The sequence below is a fragment of the Gekko japonicus genome, unplaced genomic scaffold (genome assembly GCF_001447785.1).
Source record: "Gekko japonicus isolate JY-2015 unplaced genomic scaffold, Gekko_japonicus_V1.1 scaffold1205, whole genome shotgun sequence".
NCBI classification, from domain to species: Eukaryota; Metazoa; Chordata; class Lepidosauria; order Squamata; family Gekkonidae; genus Gekko; species Gekko japonicus.
Window position 1 is genome coordinate 94,797 of NW_015175395.1, and position 18,814 is coordinate 113,610.

General features: G+C 50.9%; 1 protein-coding gene across 1 annotated transcript in view; it reads right to left on the bottom strand.

Moving 5' to 3' along the window:
* POU2F3 (POU class 2 homeobox 3) overlaps positions 1–18,814 on the bottom strand; it is a 90,814-nt gene that overhangs the window by 17,264 nt on the left and 54,736 nt on the right. Inside the window, exons 8-12 of the mRNA XM_015425671.1 lie at positions 14,754–14,836; positions 9,997–10,179; positions 8,231–8,372; positions 6,009–6,145; positions 2,932–3,093 (exon numbers count right to left, since the gene is read on the bottom strand). Of these exons, the coding sequence (XP_015281157.1) occupies positions 2,932–3,093; positions 6,009–6,145; positions 8,231–8,372; positions 9,997–10,179; positions 14,754–14,836 (707 nt within the window). The remainder of the gene's footprint in view (positions 1–2,931; positions 3,094–6,008; positions 6,146–8,230; positions 8,373–9,996; positions 10,180–14,753; positions 14,837–18,814) is intronic.

Consider the following 18,814-nt stretch of genomic DNA (forward strand, 5'->3'; position numbering starts at 1 on the left):
CCCCCACCCTTTAAGAAAAAAGCCTAAACCATAGACTCGTTGGAAGGGATGCCCAGGGTCATCTAGTCCAATCCCCTGCACAAGGCAGGAAATTCACAAATACCTCCCCCCCACACCCACACCCACAGTGGCCCCTGCTCCATGCCCAGAAGATGACAAAAAACCTCCAGGATCTCCAACCAAACTGTTGGATGATTCACACAACTCGCTTTCACAGGGTTCATTTTGTGGGGTGGTAATGAGGATTACAATCACTCTGTAGTGGGAAAAGAAGCTGTGGTGTGAATCCGACCCTTATGCCTCCAGCAAAGCAGTTCTTAACACGGAACGTGTATTTTGGTGTCTCAAATGCAAGAAATGGCAAAAGGGCACGCGATCAAACCAGAGCGCACCAACCTCTCTAGCAGGGGAACAGAATGCAGTTGTGAGCTGCTTTGAGACGCCTTTGGGGAAAGAAAAGCTGGGTATAAAAACCTTCTCTTCTTTTTCTTCTAGTATTGATCCACAATGTTAACGTTATGCCAAACTGAAGTACTACATCAGGGATCCCCCAATGTGGTACCCACCAACACCCTCCCCAACACCCACCAAGAAAGTGGGTGGGGCCAGAGGGGGATTTTGCCCAGCAGACCTTGCAGGTGTTTTAAGAAGAAGAATAGTTGGGTTTTATGCCCTGCTTTTCTCTACCTGAGGGCGCCTCAGAGCAGCTTACAATCTCCTTCCCTTCCTCTCCCCGCAACAGGCACCTTGTGAGCTAGGTGGGGCTGAGAGAGTCCTGAGAGAACCAGGACTGCCCCAAGGTCCCCCCAGCAATCCTCATGTGCCTCAAAGCGACTTCCAATCGCCTTCCCTTCCCCACCTCACAACAGACACCGACTGAGCTAGGTGGGGCTGAGAGAGTTCTAAGAGAACTGGGACTGGCCCAAGGTCCCCCAGCAGGCTTTGTGTGGCCGAGGAGTGGGGAATCAAGCCCGGCTCTCAAGATTAGCATGACTACGCCACACTGGCTCTTTTTGAAAATGCTGCTTTGGCAGCAGCTGTCACCACAGCACACAGATCTTCACTGGGTGACTGAAGGTAAGTTCTGTTTTAGAACGATATGTCTGTTTTAAAAGGGCATCCTGTTCAATGTTGACGTACCCCCTTCTGTGGTAGCCATTTTGTGGTTGCACCTTCTACTCCGAGTCAAAATTCCAAAGGTGGCCGCAGGACCTAAAAGCCCGAGGAGGACTCCTGGGCTACATATTCCTGCCTCCCACATATGTAGCTGTCTTCTAGCCAGGTACCATCTACTCTGACTGCTCTGTCTTTGTCTTGCTAACTTGGATCCCTCTGCTGGCGGTGCTGGGGACTGAACCTGGGAGGACCTCTGCTACTATGTCCGGAAGGTTCTCCGCTACTGCGGGAAGGCTCCTTTTCTTCAGAACCGAAAAGGTTAAGGAGATCTAAGTGTAGAGGCCCCATAATCCTGTCAGTCAAGTTAAAAACATTAAACATTGAAAGATATACAAAAATATAACATGTCTTTATTACAAAGTCAATTAAAAACAGATATCACCCCTGGTGATAGCCTCAATTAAGAATCAAATAGCACAGTGACAACCAAAAGTGACCATTATTGACCCTGACCATATGCATTTTGGCCAGTTGGCCTTCCTCGGTGGTCAAACAAATCATATTGCAGAATGGCGCCTGACGCTGAACACATGAAGCTGCCTTATACTGAATCAGACCCTTGGTCCATCTAAATCAGTATTGACTACCCAGATTGGCCATGGTTTTCCGGGGTCTCAGGCTGAGGTCTTTCACACAGGAGCACACAGGAGCGGAGCTCCGGCAGTAAAGAGCCCAGGGGGCGGGCACATGCAACAAGCCCCTCCCCCTGCTCCCAGCATCCCTCAGTCAGAGCAAGAAGCAGCCAGGTAAGCTGCAGAGCACTCCCCCCCGGTCCAAAACACTCCAGTGGCACCTTTAAGACCAAGTTTTATTCAGGTACAAGCTCTCCCTCCTCTGTGAGGACAGATCTGCACATCCCCCCCCCCCAAATAGCTAGCAATCTAAAACAGTCCAGTGGAGCTTGAGCGGTGGGTGTTGCCTTCTGACACACTTCCAGTGATGTCAGGGTGTGTGGCATATGCAAATAAGTTATGCTAATGAGTTATGCTAATGAGCTCCTGCACCTCTTTTTCTATGAAATTACCCCTGCTTTCACATCACCTTTTACCTCGTCCTTTTAAACTGGAGATGCCGGGGATTGAACCTGGGACCTTCTGTGTGCAAAGCAGAGCCACAGTCATTTCTTATAAATGGACCAAGATGAAATTTTTTAATGAATATTGCCTGTGACCAAAGGCTAAGATATTAATCACAGGCCTCATCCTTGATAGTTTGCTGGCACGGTCAGGCACACTTTCCTATAGGAATGGTTCAATTGTGCACCTTTCTTGCTTGGTCAGAAAAATTCGATGCAGCCAGTACATCACTACTGGCTCCCGATTGTGGCATTGTAAAGACAGTTAAACAATATCTGTTTTTTAATTGACTCTGTAATAAATACATGCATATTTTTATATATCTGTCCATATGTAACGTTTTTAACTTTATGAACAGGGTTATTGGGCCTATACACTTAGATCTCCTTAACATTTTCGGTTCTTAATTCAACACAGCTGTGTTGAGTTTCTCCCTACCCCTACCCCCCCTTTTCTTCAGAATACAGAGTCCAACTGCTGATCCTTCAAGCTCAGCGTTGCAGAGAATGGTCTTTCCCCACAGTTGTTCGCTGACACGGTTAACTAGGGACACCAAGGATAGAACCCGGCTCCTTCTTCACGAAAGGCAATTTCCCTCCCTCCTTCCCACCATCCGTTTCCTGCTTCACCAAGAGAGAAAAGAGAGGTAACTGACGCCTTTTGGTGCAGGAGCTCTTACCAGTCTGGAGTTGTAGAGGGGCGATTTGATGGGGGAGGGCATCGGGCAGCTGATGCGCTTCTCTTTCTGGCGCCGGTTGCAGAACCAGACCCGCACCACTTCCTTTTCCATGGACAGCTGTTCGGCAATCATGGAGATCTCCTCCGAGCTGGGCTTGGGGTTCTGCGGGAGAGGAAGGCCGAGATGAGGAAGGCCACCCTAACAGCACAGGATCCTTGAAGGCGGAGGGGCCGCCATTGGCTCCCATGCCAATAAAAGCGCACCGGAGCGTAACGGGGCCATCGGGGCCATCGACTATCACGGCTGACTCAAGAACTCATAACTTTTTAATGCTTGGGAGATTACACCTGGAAATAACCTCGCAAGGGCAGGCGAATGGGAGGAAGTCGACTGTACAGCTACAAGAGGCTTGCACTGATTGTTGTTCAGTCACACAGCTGCTTTCCTTCTTTCCTCTGCAATTTGTAAAGCCTCATCGAACAGCCACTTTGCTTTCTGGCATTTCTTTTTCTTTGGGATGGTGCTGACGGCTGCCTCCTGTACAATGTCCCCATGTTCCAGGTCTAGGCATGGCTCACCCCCACAGGAAGCACACTGCTGCCTTCTGGCCAGGGGTGCAGTTAGGTGATTTTAGACTCCGGTAGATAATTTTGATACCTAGAGGAACCCGGGATCTGCTGCATGCAAAGCAGGTTCTCCGCCAGTGGGCCACAGCCCTTTTTTTTGGGGGGGGGGTTAGGGGCTCGTCCACTATGGTGGCCAACTCCAGGTTGGGAGCAGGTTGGGAGACTCCTGGAGATTTGGGGGTGGAGCCTGGGGAGGGCGGGGTTTGGGGGAGGGAGGGACCAGAGCAGAGTGTGATGCTGTAGAGTCCTCCTTGCAAAGCAGCCATTTCCACCAGGGGAGATGAACTCTGTCGTTTGGACATCAGCTGTAATTCCATGAGATCTTCAGTCCACGCATGGAGGTTCACAGCGTTATCTGGACTTCTGCCCTCATGTCCAGCCCTGAGGGAGCCCTGGCTCCTGACCTGGCTTGGCCTTCATCATCCTCCCCCTCCCAGGAGCTCTTTCTCCGGGGTCTCCCTCCCTCCCTCAGCCTGCTTGTTCTTGTCCTGCCGATCTCCTCCCTGCCAGCCGGCCCCTCTATCCACCTGCCCATCCCATTTCACGGGCAGAGTTGGCAATAAGTGAGGGCCCACCCATTATCCGTAATCAGATTTTCAGTCGTGATATTTGACCCTGATACAGATTGGCAGGACGCTGAACGGCTATGACCCCTCGCCGTCATCCCCCGCGCTATTTCTTTGTAGGTCTCCGTCGTGCGGTGAGACTGCCTGATGGATTCCTGGACCCTCTGCTCACCCCACAAAGCTAGCAGGTCCAAGATCTCCTCTCTCTTCCATGGTACACCTCTGACTCCCGCCCCCGCCATCTTTCTGTCCCTTCTCGGAAATGTTAAAACAGGAAGTTTACCTGGAAAGCTGGAACTACACCTGTCCTCGCGGAGGACCTAGGGACTACTTTTTTCAAGCACAGGTGTGCCCGAAACAAGCACCATCTGCGTTACCAAACTGTCAATACATGGGATCGAAGACGTAAAGGAAAACGAGAAAGAAAACGGGGCTAAACATGCGCTTGGGCGTACATACAAACTAAAAAGGCCAAAATAAAACCTAGCGCCTGTTTACACACGTGCATAACTTAAACCGGAAACACACACAAAAAGGGGGGGGGGAGTTAGCGCGGTCACGGCGGATTGCTGTCCAGATACCAAAACCGCGGATACAAAGAAGAAGAAGAAGAAGAAGAGATTGGATTTATACCCCGCCCTTCACTTGGAGTCTCAGAGCGGCTTACAAACTCCTTTCCACCCTGTGAGGTGGGTGGGGCTGAGAGAACTCTGACACAAACTTCTCTTTTCCGAGGACAGCTGTGCCAGAGCTTGTGACTGACCCAAGGTTACATCAGCAGCTGCAAGTGGAGGAGTGGGGAATCAAACCCAGTTCTCCCAGATTAGAGTCCGCACACTTAACCACTACACCAAACTGGCGTGAGATATCGGAAAAACACCTGTTCCAACGGGTGTCAGGAAATGCGGATAAAAACAGTGGAAACTGCGGGACTCAGCCCGCTTCGGTGCGGGAGGCGGGTTTGCCTATATGAACAGGAAACTGTAAAACGCGAGGGATCAGCAGCGAAGCCCGCACTAAATGTCTGTGTGACCTGACCCTAACTGTTTCCACTGCACCAGTTTCTGTCACTGAAAATTCTCTTCCCCCAAGATGGTTTCAACACCCAATAGGGGAAAAAGACAGGCACTCACATGAAGACTGTCTTTTTACCCTCCAGGGGGCTAAAATATCCCCAAAGAGAACAGTTTTTATGAGGGAAATGGCACACGGCAGGAGGGAAGAGTTATCCTCCCTCCTCCTCGGTGCCACGGACCCAATCCGCATCACTTTCCACCCCATCCGTCATGGCTGCTTGTTGCAGCTGAGTTACGTCTCTGGGGACCTGAGCCCCTAGAGACCTCTTTTTAAGCCAGCCCCTGGAATCCCGTCTGTGGTGCGCTTTCACTGGGCATCCCCTTCTGCTCCACGGGGCAAGGGTCAATCATTTTCCTTACGTCTTGGAAGCGTTTCTCCAGCGTGGAGCGAATGTTGGTCTCGATGCTGGTGCGTTTCTTTCTCTTGCGCCCAAACATTTCGCTCACGGACGGGTAAGAAGTGGGGGTGTTCACAGAAGAGTCTAAGGGGGAAGATTCTGTGGGTGGGGAGGAAAGAGAGTGGAAAAGAAGCATTCAGAGAAGATTTAGGGTTTGGTCAAGGCTGGGGGGGGGCAAACATGAGGGAAAATCTGAAGGCGCTCTCGATCCACATGTAGCAGCGGCGAGGCCTGGCCAGTGCTCCACAGCAAGCCCTCTACAGCCTGTAACGGAACTGTATGCAGTATGTCAGGATTCTTTGCCAGAGGAAACCTCTGAATCTAAGCCAGCCACTGGCATCCCGTCTGTGGTGCGCTTTCACCGGGCTGCCCCTTCTGCTCCACAGGGCAAGAGTCAATCATTTTCCTTACGTCTTGGAAGCGCTTCTCCAGCGTGGAGCGAATGTTGGTCTCGATGCTGGTGCGTTTCTTTCTCTTGCGCCCAAACATTTCGCTCACGGACGGGTAAGAAGTGGGGGTGTTCACAGAAGAGTCTAAGGGGGAAGATTCTGTGGGTGGGGAGGAAAGAGAGTGGAAAAGAAGCATTCAGAGAAGATTTAGGGTTTGGTCAAGGCTGGGGGGGGGCAAACATGAGGGAAAATCTGAAGGCGCTCTCGATCCACATGTAGCAGCGGCGAGGCCTGGCCAGTGCTCCACAGCAAGCCTTCTACAGCCTGTAACGGAACTGTATGCAACATGACAGGATTCTTTGACAGAGGAAACCTCTGAATCCCAGTGGCAGGAGGCAACATCAGGGGAAGGACCTCCATAGGGGCTGGCCCCTGTGTGAGACGGGATGCTGGACTAGATGGACCACTGGTCTGATCCAGCAGGGCTCTTCTGATGTTCTTATCAGGGGAAGGCCTCAGCCTCTATGTCCTGTTACTGGACCTCCAGAGGAACTGGCTGGGCACTGTGTGAGACAGGATGCTGGACTAGATGGACCCTCACTGGTCTGACCCAGCAGGACTCTTCCGGTGTTCTTATCAGAGGAAGCCCTTGGCCTCTATGCCCTGTTGCTGAACCTCCAGGGGAACTGGCTGGCCACTGTGTGAGACTAGATGGACCCTCACTGGTCTGACCCAGCAGTCCTCTTCTGGTGTTCTTATGGGTTGTTGAGGAAAGCATGAATGCCACTAGAGACCAAAGTTGCTTTTCCTATTGCTCTTCCGGCACCTGGTACAAGAACTTCCAAATCAATTTACAAAGGTGGGTGGAAAAGGACCCTCAAGGGTCTGCCATCTAGATCTTCTAGATCTGGGAACGGCACGGCTTGAGGAAGGGAGGGACCTCTGCAGCGTAGAAAAGCAGCCGTGTTCTCCACTGGAACTGTTTTATGTCGTCTGGAGATCAGCTGCAGTTCCTGGAGATCTCCAGGCCCCACCCGGAAGCTGGCAACCCCACTCCCCGCTTAATAGCATGAGGAAGTGCCCTAGCGAACTCAAAACTGGGTTGCCATACCTGGGTATTTGAGGGTGGAGACTAGGGTTTAGGGAAGGGAGGCACTTTGATAGGGCATTCTGCCATGCAGCCCACTTTCCAAAGCAGCCATTTTCTCCAAGAGAAGCAGAATAAACAGTTTAGATAAATAAATAATACACAAATGATTTATGTCATCCGGATAGGGCTGCCAAGTGGGGGCGGGTGGCGGGTAAACCCCTGCTCTTGAGGCCCGATTTCTGCCGCCGCGGAATCGGGCCCCGGGGGGAACTCCGCCCCCCGAAACGCAGCGTGGCCGCGTCACCAGAGGTGACGCAACCACGTCGCTCACGTTGGAGGTGTGGCCCCGATCATCTGACGATTGTGGCCACGCCCTCAACGTGAGCGACGCAGAGCGGCACTTCCTGTGATGTGCTGGCGGCGGGCGCGCGCATCGCCGAAGAGCTCCCAGAGCCCGGTGAGGCTCCCCCACCGCCAAGGTAAGTAGACTTGGCAACCCTATGTCCGGAGAACAGTTCTAATTCCAGGAGACCTCCAGCTGCCACCTGGAGGTTGGCATCCCTAACTACAAAACTCACACACACACACACACACACACACACACACACACACACACACACCGATCTTGTCAGTGTAGGATTGTGCTAATTAATAATAAGTATTGTTTTTTTAAAAACTTTTTGGGAATGTGCAGGAGACTATCACCCCCTAGTGGCTCAAAGGTGTGCTACAGTTGACGGAGGTTCTCTCCCTTTCACCATCCACTACAGCCAAGATGCAAAAAAAAAATTAAAAATAAATAAATTAAAAGTCAGCCTGAGTATTGAAGCCTGAGACCGATTTCACACAAGAGCTGTGCAGTGCTCGCGCCTCCCTTTGCCGCGCTTCCATCGGTCAGTTTCCCACTCGAAGCCGCGCGGCCTCATTTTGACCCACGGTTTCAAAAAACAGGATCGCGAAACCGCGGGGAAAATCGGGCGAAGCCGCGGGTCAAAACATGGCCACGTGGCTTCGAGTGGCAAACTGACCGACAGAAGCGGGGCAAAGGGAGGTGCGACCGCGGCACAGCTCTTGTGTGAAATCGGTCCCTGTGAGAGAGACAAACATCCACCTTGTTCTAGATCAGGCCCCCCCCATTTCAACCCCAGGCATACCTGCGTCGCTCAGCCATTTCTCCAGCAGCGGTTTTAACTTGCACATGTTCTTGAAGCTCAGGTTGAGGGCCTCGAAGCGGGAGATGGTGGTCTGGCTGAAGTCGTTGCCGTAGAGCTTACCCATGGCCAGGCCCACGTCCCCCTGGAGAAGAGGAGAGGGGTCATGGAGAGAGAGGGAAGACAAAACTGGGGAGAACTGGCAGGCTCCCTCCCACCTTCCCGATTCCCATGACACCCAGATCAGGCGTGAGTCGAACGTGAACTGGAGCTGATTGGCACGGAGAGCAGCCTAGTTCACAGCCGTACGCTGGGCCAGTGGAGCGTCTGCGGCGAGACTGCTTGTGCTGCAGACAGAGTCCTGGGTCAATACAGCCCCAATTGCTTGGAAAGGAGCAATCGGCTGAATCGGCCTTCCCTGAGTCCCAGATCCTCAGTTGAGGGGCTCAAAGCTCCAGCCCTCCCACAGAAACATCCATGAGCCAAGGGATCGCTTTCCCCCACGTGTACCCCAGAGAGCTGGCCCTCCCAGGTCTTAAGGAGGCCAGGCTGGCAGTAACCAGGGCCGTGGCTTTCTCGGTGGTGGCTCCTCTCTGGGGGAACGAGCTCCCAGACGAGATCAGGGCCCTGCGGGATCTTTTGCAGTTCTGCAGGTCCTGTAAAATTAGGGTTGCCAAATGTGCCCGGGGGGCGGGGAACCCCCCGTTTCGGAGCCCCAATTTCCGCCCTGGTGGAATCGGGGCCCAGGGGGAAACCCCGCCCCAGCAAGCCACGTTGCTGTCGTTGGGGGCGTGGCTGAGCTCGTCGGGGGGAAAACCATATGTCCCCCCCCCGGACGAGCTTGGCCACGCCCCCAACACACACACAACCAGCCTGCTCCTGGATGGGACAGAGCCTCCCCCTCCGGTAAATTTAAAAGATTTGGCAACCCTATGTAAAATGGAGCTCTTCCGCCAGGACTTTGGAGCCGCCACTACAGTTAAGAACTGACAGCTGAGGTTAGAGAGCCCTGTTTCCTCTTGGAACTCCAACGACAGCCTGAGCCAGCCGCCGGTAGGAGAGTGAAAGAAGATCGAAGAACCGACTGTGAGACGAGAGGACTGAATAACATCAGCCATTATGAAATTAATGCTACTAGCCCTTTAAAGGGTTTTGGAATTGTTTTAATCTAATTTATATTTTATGCGTTATTGCAATTATGTGCTGATTTTGGGTAAGCCGTCCTGATCCAGCCTTTGCTGGGAGGGCAGGGTAAAAATTCAATAAACAAAATTTTTTAAAAAATGATTGCCACAAATTCAATGTTCCCTTTAAGCCATGGAGTCTTGTGAGCAAAAATTCCACTTTGTGAGCGACTGGCATCAAAGTTGTGAGTGAGCAACTTGGCTACTGCATAAATTAGGTTAATCTGGAGCCCTCCTTCATGAGCTAAGACAAAAATGTGTGAGCCGGAGGCTAAAAAACTGAGCTAGCTCACACTAACTCAGCTTAGAGGGAACACTGGCCACAATCCTCTATCAATACAAAGCCTGTGTGTACCAATGAAACGAAGACCCTTTCCTCCTGTGTCACCCTGCCTCTGCTTCTCTCCCCTTCCTTTGTTGGGTGCTTCTGTCAAGTTTTGGTTTGCAGGCTCCTTGGGGCAGGGACCTGCCTTCTCGTTCTCTGCATGGCCTCATGCGCACGGATAGCATAACAAGTCTTCCCTCCAGCTGAAGTTGTTTTATGGTCTACAACTACACTGGAAATTCGAAGACGCTCCCCCTTACCTGTGTGAAACCCAGTTTGATTCGCCTCTGTTTGAAAGTCTTGGCAAACTTCTCTAGCTCTTCTAGGTCGTTGGCTTCGTCTGCCGCTGCGGAGGATGGCAAGTGTTTGGCAACTTGTAAATGTTGAGGTACCTCCAGGTGGGGCTCTAATGATGAGCCAGGGTGCCCGGGACGTCCCACTGCCTGTTAAAATACAACCCAGTGCAGAATCTTCAGTACTGAACACCTGCAGAAACACCGGAGCGTCTCAACTCTCAGCTCTAAGTGAAGGGATTCACAGAAACCAGCGAGGCTGCTCAGATGTACTTCATTACATGGAATCCAAAAGATCTACCACCTCCTCTGGTTCCATTCCCAAAATCTGTCCAAATTCGATCAGAAACGCACTTAAATCTTAAGCAAGAGTAGCAAGGTCTGTTCTTTGTGTTGGAAATGTATGTGTTTCCAAGGTCCGATTCAGTCATTATAGGGTTAACTTGTATTCCTAGTTTGCTATTGTTTAGACTGACCTGGAAGGGATACCTGGAACTGAGCCAATGGGGAATTAGCCTGGGAAAAGTAGTTTCTACTGTAATAAAGATTGGTCATTTGTTTCAGGTGACTTCCCTTCTAGGGGTCAAGAAGAAGGAGAGAATCTCCTCCATTACGTGTGTGCTTGTTTTGTCTGTAGCCAGCATAGAAATGTAGCTCTTAGTGTTATGTTGATTTGTAGCAATCCCGCGAACCCTTTTCCCTTAGTAATAAAGTAATTTTAAAAGCAAAGAACTCTCTTCTTTCCAATAGAGCAAGATCCATCAAATAGTCTGAGTATTAAACAATTTTTGACTATTTTACAACATTTTGAACACCCTTGTTGTGAATATAAACAAATGGTCACTATTCTATTACAGGCCAGTCAGCCTATCATCTGTTCCAGGCAAATTAGCAGAGACTGTAATCAAACATAGAATTGTTAGGCACATAGAAGGACAAAGCCTGCAGAGGCATAATCAGCATGGCTTCTGCAAAGGGAAGTCCTGCCTCACCGACCTTTAATGAAGAAGCGTAGACAACAGTGGCCCAGTAGATATTACATACCTGGACAGGAATAAACAGCTTTGAAAGGGGATTAGGTAGATTTCATGGAGGAGAAGTCTACCCATGGCTATTAGCTATGGTGACTGTGGGGAACCTCCATGTTCAGAGGCACTAAGCCTCTGAGTCCCAGGGCCAGGAGGCAATATCAGGGGAAGGCCTCGGCCTCTGTGCTTCAACCAGAGAAACTGGTTGGCCAGTGTGTGAGACACAATGCTGGCCTAGATCTAGCACTGGTCTGACCCAGCAGGGCTCTTCTTATGTTCTTTTTGGCGCTGAGGCCCAACAAAAGCATCCAGGGGAAAAAAAATAAGTATGGTATAATTCCTTTGGGACTGTTCCATGGCACCCAAGGGCACCGTGTCGGGGAAGCCGGCCCTACAGAGTTGCTGCCACTCAGAATACACAACACTGACCACCTTGAGGGAATCACCAAGTGGCCCAATTCAGTGCAAGGCAGCTTCACATATTTACATGTTGATGCTCCCGAGTGTGTGTGGATGGGTGGGTGTGGGTGTGTGCAGGGGTCGTTTTGTAGAAAAAGAGCTAGGGGAACTCATTAGCATAACTCATTAGCATATGCCACACCCCCTGACATCACCGGAAGTGTGTCATAAGGCCACACCCCCTGACATCACCGGAAGTGTGTCATAAGGCCACACACACCACCCCCAACGGTCCCGGCCAAAAAAAAAAGGCCAGCGGGAGTGCAAGGAAGCCCCGCGAAGGCCCTCCCTGGCCCCAAGCAGGAAGGGGTGGGGAGAGGCAGGGAGGAAGCAACTTACCCTCCCTCTTCTCCTGCCTCCTCCTGGCTGAATGAGGGCCGGAAGCGGGGCGGCCGGAAGCAGGGGGCGGGGCTTCATAATGTGCCCTGCCCCCCCGTACCTCACCCGGGGGAACTGCGATCCCCCGTGATCCCCCCGAAATGACCTCTGGGTGTGTGTCCCAGCTGGGCTGGGCTTCTAATTCAAGGATTTTTGATAATCCAATTCTTGAATCCTTAAGAACATAAGAACATAAGAGACGCCAGTGTTGGATCAGGCCAGTGGCCCATCCAGTCCAACACTCTGTATCACACAGTGGCCAGAAATACCAGGTGCCATCAGGAGGTCCAGCGGTGGGGCCAGGACACTAGAAGCCCTCCCACTGTTGACCCCCCCCCCCAGCACCAAGATGACAGAGCATCACTTGCCCCAGAGTCCCTATCTATACCTTGTGGCTAATAGCCACTGATGGACCTCCTTGTTTTGTTGTTCTGTGATGCCAGGCTATGCTTTATTTATTTATTTTCCCCCGATGCCATGCATCTGCGATTCAGAACTGCCACGTTGCCCTCAAGTCTGATGTCTCAGGGAGTCCACAAAGCTTCCGCTTACATTTCACGGCCTGAAACTTTGTGGGTAGTCTCTGTGGGTGGACACCAGCTGCCCTGCAGCTCTCAGGGGAACTGCAGAAGGGGGAACTTTTTCAAATCCAGCCAGTCCAGGTCAGGTTGGGGGGCAGGAGAGAGGCAGATCTTGCCCCTTCTCTCGTCTTTTGTGCTCGGCTTGGCTTTGGGAGGACACAGCCCCAGGGGTCAGATTCCCACGATCCTTCCCAACGGAATACCTCATCTTGTTCCAAATCCTGTTCCACTGGACGTTTAGTGCTATAACTGTGCCTGCGTCTTTCTTTCAAAGCCCCCAATTTCTAAAACAAAGAAAGGCAGGGGAGGTTCCAGAAAGCCCATTGGCTTTGGGTCTGCGAAACTGGGTATTGACCTTGAGCCAAAATGAATTTGCTGTGCAAAAGATTCCGCCAAATTCTCCTGGGTGCATTTGGATTCCAGATTTTATTCAGATGCTCAGGTATTGATATATGTTACTTAAATAGCAAATGTTTCTTTCCAATATTTAATATTCGGCAGTATTTCATTGTTGGCCTGTCATGGTATTTAGTTATTTGAGAGCATGGATCAATGGGTAAAGGGTAGTCTGAAGGTGTAGGACAAAGTCGCCTTATAAAGCTAAGCAGGTCTTGGTCTTCTCGGTGCCTGGACGGAAACCCTTTGAGAATCCCATTGACATTTTCTTGAGTTCCATGATGGATGAAATTACGCACAATGGTATCTGGGACTCATGAGATGCCTGAAGCTGCCTTATACTGAATCAGATCCTTGGTCCATCAAAGTCAGTATTGGCCCCGGTCACACAGAGCATTAGGCACGCTAGAGAGACGGAAGATAGGCGGATTTTCCGGGCGCGATCTCACCGCCACATCTGGGAAGCGCAGAGCTCCCGTGGCTCACCTGAGGCTTCACTCCGAAGATGCGCTGTAAAAAACTAGTACCTCCGAGGTACTAGTTTCCGGAAACCGCGGGGCAAGGGCGGGCGTGAGATCACGTTTCCGGTGTTAGCTCGTGGCATCTGGCGCCCACCCATGTCCCGTCGCGAAAAGTTTGTTTTTTGTCAAGTCTCCACGGGTGCGCACAAGCATCCAACGGCGCATGCGAACACTTGGGTTAAAAAAAAAAACACAACCCCACACGGCGCCGCTTCTTTGCAGGAGTGAGGTATGATTGGCACCTCCCCCCAACCACGGGATGTTGGCGGGACGTCAGGCGGGATGTTTGATCCGGCTGCCGCGTGGTAGTTCACTCCGGGGCAAACAGCCACGCCTCCCCCCCGCGATATCCAGCCCGTGTGACCGGGGCCATTATCTACTTGGACTGGCAGAGTCTCAGGCAGAGGTCTTTCATATGACCTACTGCCTGATGTTGTGAGCTGGATGTGATGGGGACTGAACCTGGGACCTTCTGCATGCAAAGGAGGTGCTCTACCACTGAGCCACAGCCCCTCCCCTAATTTAGTATTTGTCACCTAATGGATTAGGAGATTTCATATCTGATGACTGCCAAACCACCGTCAAGAGACGCTTGTGAGCCTGAACCATTTTAACTGCAAGCTAAAATTTTGAGTTCCGTATTTTCATATTCAAAATCTGACGGGTCAAACTGGAGACGTTGTCATCATTTGAATTATTTGTTTCAGATCCAGAACTGAGTTCAGAGCAACCCTTGGCTTTGTTGCAGGACATGCAGACGGCCCCAGGTTCAATCTTTGGCATCTCAGACAGCAAGGAAGACTCTTCTCTTTGTCCCAGCCACCTGCAGCCCGCTTTTTGATGACTGGACTGTCAAACCTCTCCCTCTCCTCCCCCTCTTCATTTTTTAAAAAGGCCTTAAAATATTAATATATTGATCTACCATTGTAGTGATATCCTAAGCAGGTTCCATTAATTACCAGCTTTCATTTTTAAAAAACGTAAGTCTCTAGCCCTCTCCCTTTCTCCACAAGGAAAAAAGCTAGAGACTTACTTTAAAAAAAATGGAAGCTGGGGATTCAGAAAACTTGCTTAACCCTTATTTTTTAAAAAAATGTGGGGGGTGTTGTGATGCCATTGATGATGACAGCAGCTTCCCTTGAAAATCACCATTATTTAAGGCAAGTGTGGAAGAAAAGAAATTGACTCCACATCTGTGAAAATACAGAGGGAGGGCAGACATGCGGGAGGACTGTGCCCAAACCAATTCCAATGCTTGTGTATCGACTGCCAAGAAAATCAGGAGCAAGTTGACTGTGCAGAAAAGCCCCATGTCCATTAAATCGAAAGTCTGGTTGACATACAGCCAAGTGGTGAGTTACCTGAGATGCTAAACTGTGTCCGTGTTGTGGGAGGAGGAGTCCGCTCTGCTGCTGAGGGAAGGAGAGAAGATTTGACTGCAGAGCTGGGAAAGAAAGAGAGAGACAGGAGGGGATGTTTCAGTCTCTACAAAAAGATTTTCATTACGCGTAAACCAGAGCAGCAGCAGCAGCCACGGAAAGGGAGTCCTGATGGCTTTTGCAATGCCACCAAAATCCGGCCCCTTAAGAAACATCACTTCCCAAATTTGATGTTGCTCTGGGCAAAGTCTGCCAGGCATGTTCTTTTCCAGGGGTCATTTGGTAGAAAAAGAGGTGCAGGAGCTCATTAGCATAGTTCATTAGCATAACTTATTTGCATATGCCACACCCCCTGACATCACCGGAAGTGTGTCAGAAGGCAACAGCCACTGCTCAGGCTCCACTGGACTGTTTTGGATTGCTAGCTATGAGGGTGCCCCTGCAGATCTGCCCTAGCAGAGGAGTGAGAGCTTGTACCTGAATAAACCTTGGCCTTAAGGGTGCCACTGGACTGTTTTGGATTGCTAGCTATTGGGGGGGGGGGGAAACGTGCAGATCTGTCCTTGCAGTGGAGGGAGAGCTTGTATTTGAATAAACCTTGGTCTTAAAGCAGACACTGGCAATGTTCCCTCTAAGCTGTGGAGTCTTGTGAGCAAAAATTCTTTTTGTGAGCTCATGGCATTAAAGTTGTGAGCGAGTGATTTGGCTACTGCATAAATTAGTTTGCTCTGGAGCCATCCCTTCCTGAGCTAGGACAAAAATGTGTGAGCTGGAAGCTAAAAAACTGTGAGCTAGCTCACACTAACTCAGCTTAGAGGGAACAGTGGTCACTGGACTGTTTTGGATTACTGTCTGGGGGGCTCTGCAACTTACCTGGCTGCTTCTTGCTCTGACTGAGGGCTGCTGGGAGCAGGGGGAGGGGCTTGTTGCATGTGCCCGCCCCCTGGACTCTTTACTGCCAGAGCTCCACTCCTGTGCGCTCCTGCAGGAAATGACCCCTGTTCCTTTCTAAAATGCTGACCTGCATGTGTGAATGAGCCACCCCAGGTCAAACACCCACAGGCAGTGCCTTCATTCTACTTTGACACATGCTCACATACAGTATGTTTCTTACCGTCAGGTACAAGCCATCAAGTGATGTACACACAGGTGTGAATTATCCCTCAGTCCCTGTCGTTACCAATTAAATTTCACATTGGAAAGCTCAAGAATCATTGTGGACTTAATCATGCTTAGAATTTATACAGTGCTTTTGCTCCATCAGTACTCTTTACAACAACTCAGCCAGGTAGGCTGGCTCACATCATGAAAGCCAGGGTGGCATTAAACTGTCAGAGTAGGAACAGGGAGACTCAAGTTGAAACCCCCCACTCTGCCATAAATTTATGGCTTTTACCCTTCCTTGCTCCTCAGTGGGGACTGAAAGTATCCTCACAACAACCCTGTGAGGTAGGTTAGGCTGACAGCATGTCACCGACCCGTGGAATCCTCGGCAGAGCAGGGATCTGAACCTGGCTCTCCCCGATCCTACTCCGACTCGCTAGGCACTGTGCCCTAGTCAGTTATCCCGGTCCATTCACTCTGTCTCACGGCCTAACCTACCTCACAGGGTTGTTGTGAGGATAAAATGGAGGAAAACGTAATAGAATAATTTATTTATTTATTCTTTACATTTATATCCTGCCCATCCCCCACGCGGGCTCAGGGCGGGTAACATCATTAGAATAAATACAATTTCAGTTTGAAAACATGAAGCACTGAAATACGATAAAACATTATAACAATTAAGACAACGGGTGCAGCTTGGAAGAGCATACGTTGGCTATAAAATTCTGGCCTGATGGTACAAAGGGTTAAAGGCCAGTTGTCGGTGGTCAGTAGTAGGGCTGCCAAGTGGGGGCGGGTAAACCCCCACTTTGGAGGCCCGATTTCCGCCACGGCGGAATAGGGTCCCGGGGGGAACTCCGCCCCTCAAAGCGCAGCGTGGCTGCGTCACCGGAGGTGACGCAACCACATCGATCACGTTAGGGGCGTGGCCCCGATCGTCGGAGGGAAAACTCTATGGTTTTCCCTCCGACGATCGGGGCCATGCCCTCAACGTGATCGACGATGCGTGTCACTTCCGGTGACGTACTGGTGCCAGTATGCCCGCCGGTGAGTTAATTTAACTTGGCAACCCTAGTCACTAGACAGGTGGCAGACGGGTGACAGCAACCTCAGGGAGGCCATAGATGGGCGCCCGCTGCCTAAACCAAAGGCCTGGTGGAAGAGCTCCGTCTTGCAGACCCTGCAGAACTGAAGGAGATCCCGCAGGGCCCTGGTCTCAATAGGGAGCATCTTCCACCAGGCTGGGGCCAAGACAGAGAAAGCCCTGGCCCTGGTTGAAGCAAGACGGGCATCCTTCGGGCCCGGGATCACCAGGAGGGGTTGATCTTTTGAGCGTAACACTCTTTGAGGCGTATATGAGGAGAGGCAGTCCCTTAGATATGTTGGTCCCAGGCCATATAAGGCTTTGAAGGTCAAAACCAACACCTTGGAGCGAATCCGGCACTCAACTGGCAACCAGTGCAGTTGGCGGAGCACGTGCCTAACGTGAGCCCGCACGGGCGTCGACGTCAGCAGGCACGCCGCCGCCTTCTGCACCAGTTGTAATTTCCGGATCAGCTTCGAGGGTAAGCCTGCATAGACCGAGTTGCAGTAATAGTAATGATCATCCCCACATGATAAGCTGCGGCTGTGAAATGTTACTTTGCAATGGCCCCAGAAATAAACACAGCCATTCAAGAACAGGAAAGTATTGCAGACCGTGGAGCAATTGCTCAAGACACGATATGCAAATGGGATTAATTACATCTCCCCAAATAGATAAATAGATAGCTGGGCTGCCGTCGGTCTGTCTCATTATGCATTCCCAGAATGGGACTTTGGCTACCTCCAATACAGAGGATAACATCTCAGTATTGGGACAGGCTCTTCAGGGCGAAGACAGACGACCTGTCAAAAGAGGAGTCGTGGCGAGTTCTGCACCCACAGTGTAAACCTAGTTCCTCCCAGCTTCATTCTTTGCACAATAGGTGTGCGCACAACACATTGGAAACTGGCACAGTTGTCAGACTTCCTCCTCCCTCTGTTCTCCAGGAGGGCTATCGTTTTATCCCCCAAGCTACCGCATGTATGTAGATTCAGGTGGGTGGCCGTGTTGGTCTTAAGCAACGGTTCTCCCAGACTAGAGTCTGCGCACTTAGCCACTACACCAGACTGGCTCTCGGATGGATCTCTGGCAGGGTGTCAAGTAAGCAAGCTCAAAGGTGCTACCCTCGGGAGTATGAAACAACACTGTGAGACAGAGTGAACCAAGGGGCTTGATTTGCTCCTGTCCTAATCCAGAGCCTGGGCAATTATTTTCCAGGTATCCAAAAGTCATAATTACAGTGCCATCCTAAACCCCCTTCTCAATCCATTGAGTTTAATTAGAAGGGTGTCATTCTGTTTAGGACGGTATTGTTAATCTGGGTTTTTTTAGGGTTGCCAAGTTGAAATTTCTCTGTAGCGGGGGACATAGAGTTTTCCCTCGGATGACCGTGGCCCCGCCCCCAGCGTGCCTGGCGTGGTTGCGTCACTTCCGGGTAATGCGCATGTCGGGGTGGGGTTCCCCCCAGGGCCCAATCCGCCGGGGGGACTTGGGAAGCCTAGTTTTTTTGGACTAATAGTCAAGTGTACTAGGATGGGTCCATTCATTATTTCTGAATTAGAAGAAGAAGAAGAAGGGAAGAAGAGATTGGATTTATACCCCGCCCTTCACTACCCAAAGGAGTCTCAGAGCGGCTTACAAACTCCTTTCCCTTCCCCTCCCCACAACAGACACCCTGTGAGGTAAAAGAAGAAGAAGAAGAGATTGGATTTATACCCCGCCCTTCACTACCCAAAGGAGTCTCAGAGCGGCTTACAATCTCCTTTCCCTTCCCCTCCCCACAACAGACACCCTGTGAGGTAGAGGTGGGGCTGAGAGAGCTCTGACAGAAACTGCTGTTTTTCAAGAACAG